At 50.7% G+C, this 2,500-nt stretch overlaps 1 protein-coding gene across 1 annotated transcript in view; it reads right to left on the bottom strand.

Annotated features, from left to right (window-relative positions):
- LOC134098386 (regulator of G-protein signaling 6-like) overlaps nucleotides 1-2,500 on the bottom strand; it is an 89,836-nt gene that overhangs the window by 12,339 nt on the left and 74,997 nt on the right. The window contains exons 9-10 of the mRNA XM_062551417.1: nucleotides 880-961; nucleotides 31-105 (exon numbers count right to left, since the gene is read on the bottom strand). Of these exons, the coding sequence (XP_062407401.1) occupies nucleotides 31-105; nucleotides 880-961 (157 nt within the window). The remainder of the gene's footprint in view (nucleotides 1-30; nucleotides 106-879; nucleotides 962-2,500) is intronic.

Raw genomic sequence — 2,500 nt, 5'->3', positions numbered from 1 at the left:
CACACACGCACCCACACAGTCTTAACTCACCTTTTTCACCTTCTGTGGGTTTTTCATGCGCCGGCACTTCCTGATGTCCATCTCAGTGGTGTTCACGCACCCTGGCTAAAGGTCACATGATCAGCGTTGAACCCCCTTCCCACTCCAAGGTCAAGGTCAAGGTCAAGGTTAACTTCAATATCCCAACTCAGGTGATGGGGGTGCATAGGTACACAGACCCCACTGAAACAATTCTTAATAGATACAACTACATAACCCATCCCATCCAACACACTTGCACCACAGGCGTTTGATTGACGGTTGATTTTTTGTGTCTGTCTCTTCAGGCCTACTCATAGTGTCTGACTGATTCCTTGTGATGGGTAACAGTTGGTGGGTAGTAATTACTGAAGTGGCTTGGGGGATTCTCTCTCGTAAGTCACGATGCCGCAAAAGGTTGTTGCTATTTGAGATCAACAGCCAATCAAATGACACCCCTCTAGTCCATGCTCCTGAAGTAAGATGTTGATTGGCTAGGACACATCAAGGATGGTCAAGGATTTGCTCTCAGTCTGACAAAAAAGTTCATAGGACCCCTTAACCAATCATGTGTGATGGGTTACATCATGATCTGTTCATTTATGGCCATGACATTAGACATTGCTTGCTTTAGCTCTGTGTGTGTGTGTGTGTGTGTGTGTGTGTGAGAGAGAGAGAGAGAGAGAGAGAGAGAGAGAGAGTCACGTGTGTATGCATATGTGTATGTGTTTTTTTAGGATAGACGTTTTTTTAATGAAGACCGTTGTGTGTGTGTGTGTCTGTGCATGCGTGTGCATGTGTGTGTGTGTGTGTGTGTCTAGTTGCTAAAGTTTCAGCATCAGTGTTTAGCAGTGGACTCACCACGGGCCGGTGGACATCCCAGAAGGCCCTCTCCTGGCTGTCCAGGATCTTCCGCTCGTTCTTGTCCTTCTTCCTGTCGATCCTGGAGAGCACAGACAAGGAGAAGAGGAGACAGGTTTACAGGAGGATGGGAGGAGGTAAGAGACACAGGGTTAGGATGTGAGGGAGGAGAGGAGACGAGGTTAGGATGCGAAGGAGGAGAGGAGACGAGGTGAGGATGCGAGGGAGGAGAGGACACAGAGTAAGGATGTGAGGAGGTAGGAGACAGAGGGTTAGGATGCGATGGAGGAGAGGAGACGAGGTTGGGACACAAGGAGACAGGGTTAGGATGTGAGGGAGGAGAGGACACAGAGTAAGGATGTGAGGAGGTAGGAGACACAGGGTTATGATGTGAGGGAGGAGAGGAGACAGGGTTATGATGCGAGGAGACGAGGTTAGGATGCGAGGGGGCTGAGGCATGTGGCCTCTGTGGCTTTCGTGGTTGGTTACATAAAGGTTTGTTTGAGGTATTGACACAAGACAGACGAAGAGAAACTCACATGTGCACGTGTGCGTTGGAGAGAGCATCACACACACACAGACACACACACACACAGAGACATACACACACAAACACACAAACACAAACACAAACACAAACACACACACACATACGCACACAAATTCACACAAACGCAGACAGAGGCAGTCAGAACATTTCAGAACATTTCAAAGACACCAACCTGTCTGCGAGCACGACACGTTCATTTCCATTCCAGAAGCCTCACTCTTACATAACTGACATTTTCAGCTCGCTGCCTCTTCGTCTTCGTCTTCTTTCTAACCCCCCCCCCTCCATCCCTCCATCCCTCCATCCCTCCATCCCTCCACCCCCCAGTTCTCCTCTATTCCTTTCACATCTCCCTGTTGGGGCTCTCCTGTTTCCCCTCTCAAGAGGCGGCGTGATTAATCAGCCTCTCCCTCCCTCCCTCCCTCTCTCTCTCCCTCCCTCCCTCCCTCCCTCCCTCCTCCACACCCGCTGCTAATCATGGGGAGATGGACACGCACGGACAGCCCAGACAAGACGCTTTCAGAACCAAGCCCACACACACACAGAATCAGACACACACACACACACACACACACACACACAAACACGTATATACACACACATACACACACACACCATCCTGCCGGTCTGAGTCACACAGACAAAGAGGCCGAAACAGCTGCACAGAGTACCGCTGGCCACTGGCTAGAGCTAATATACATCCACAACACCCACCCCACACCACCCCCATACACCCCCGCACTCCCTCACCGGTGCGATGAGCAGCGGCTAACAGTGCACACGACTTTCACTTAACTCAGGAAATGTGCGCGGAAATAGGTTTCTAATTCGATTTTTCCCAGGAAGGTAATGTCGCGTGTCTCTAAACTGCTGTGGCTGTGTGAGAACAATGCTTAGATTCCTCTAAGAGAGATGGGGGGGAGGGGAGGGGAGGGGAGGGGAGGGAGAAGCCTGATTGGATGCCTGAGCTGTTAAGGCCAGTTCTGTGCTTTTGGCAGCTGTCCGTCATCCGAGGTAGCACTCCTGAGTCTCCTGTGAGAGCCACTTGAGATGTACGGGTTGTGAGGGAAA

Source organism: Sardina pilchardus, chromosome 12 (genome assembly GCF_963854185.1).
Source record: "Sardina pilchardus chromosome 12, fSarPil1.1, whole genome shotgun sequence".
Taxonomy (NCBI): domain Eukaryota; kingdom Metazoa; phylum Chordata; class Actinopteri; order Clupeiformes; family Clupeidae; genus Sardina; species Sardina pilchardus.
The sequence above is the reverse complement of the archived record's forward strand: the minus strand, read 5'-3'. Positions and strand labels throughout refer to the sequence as shown.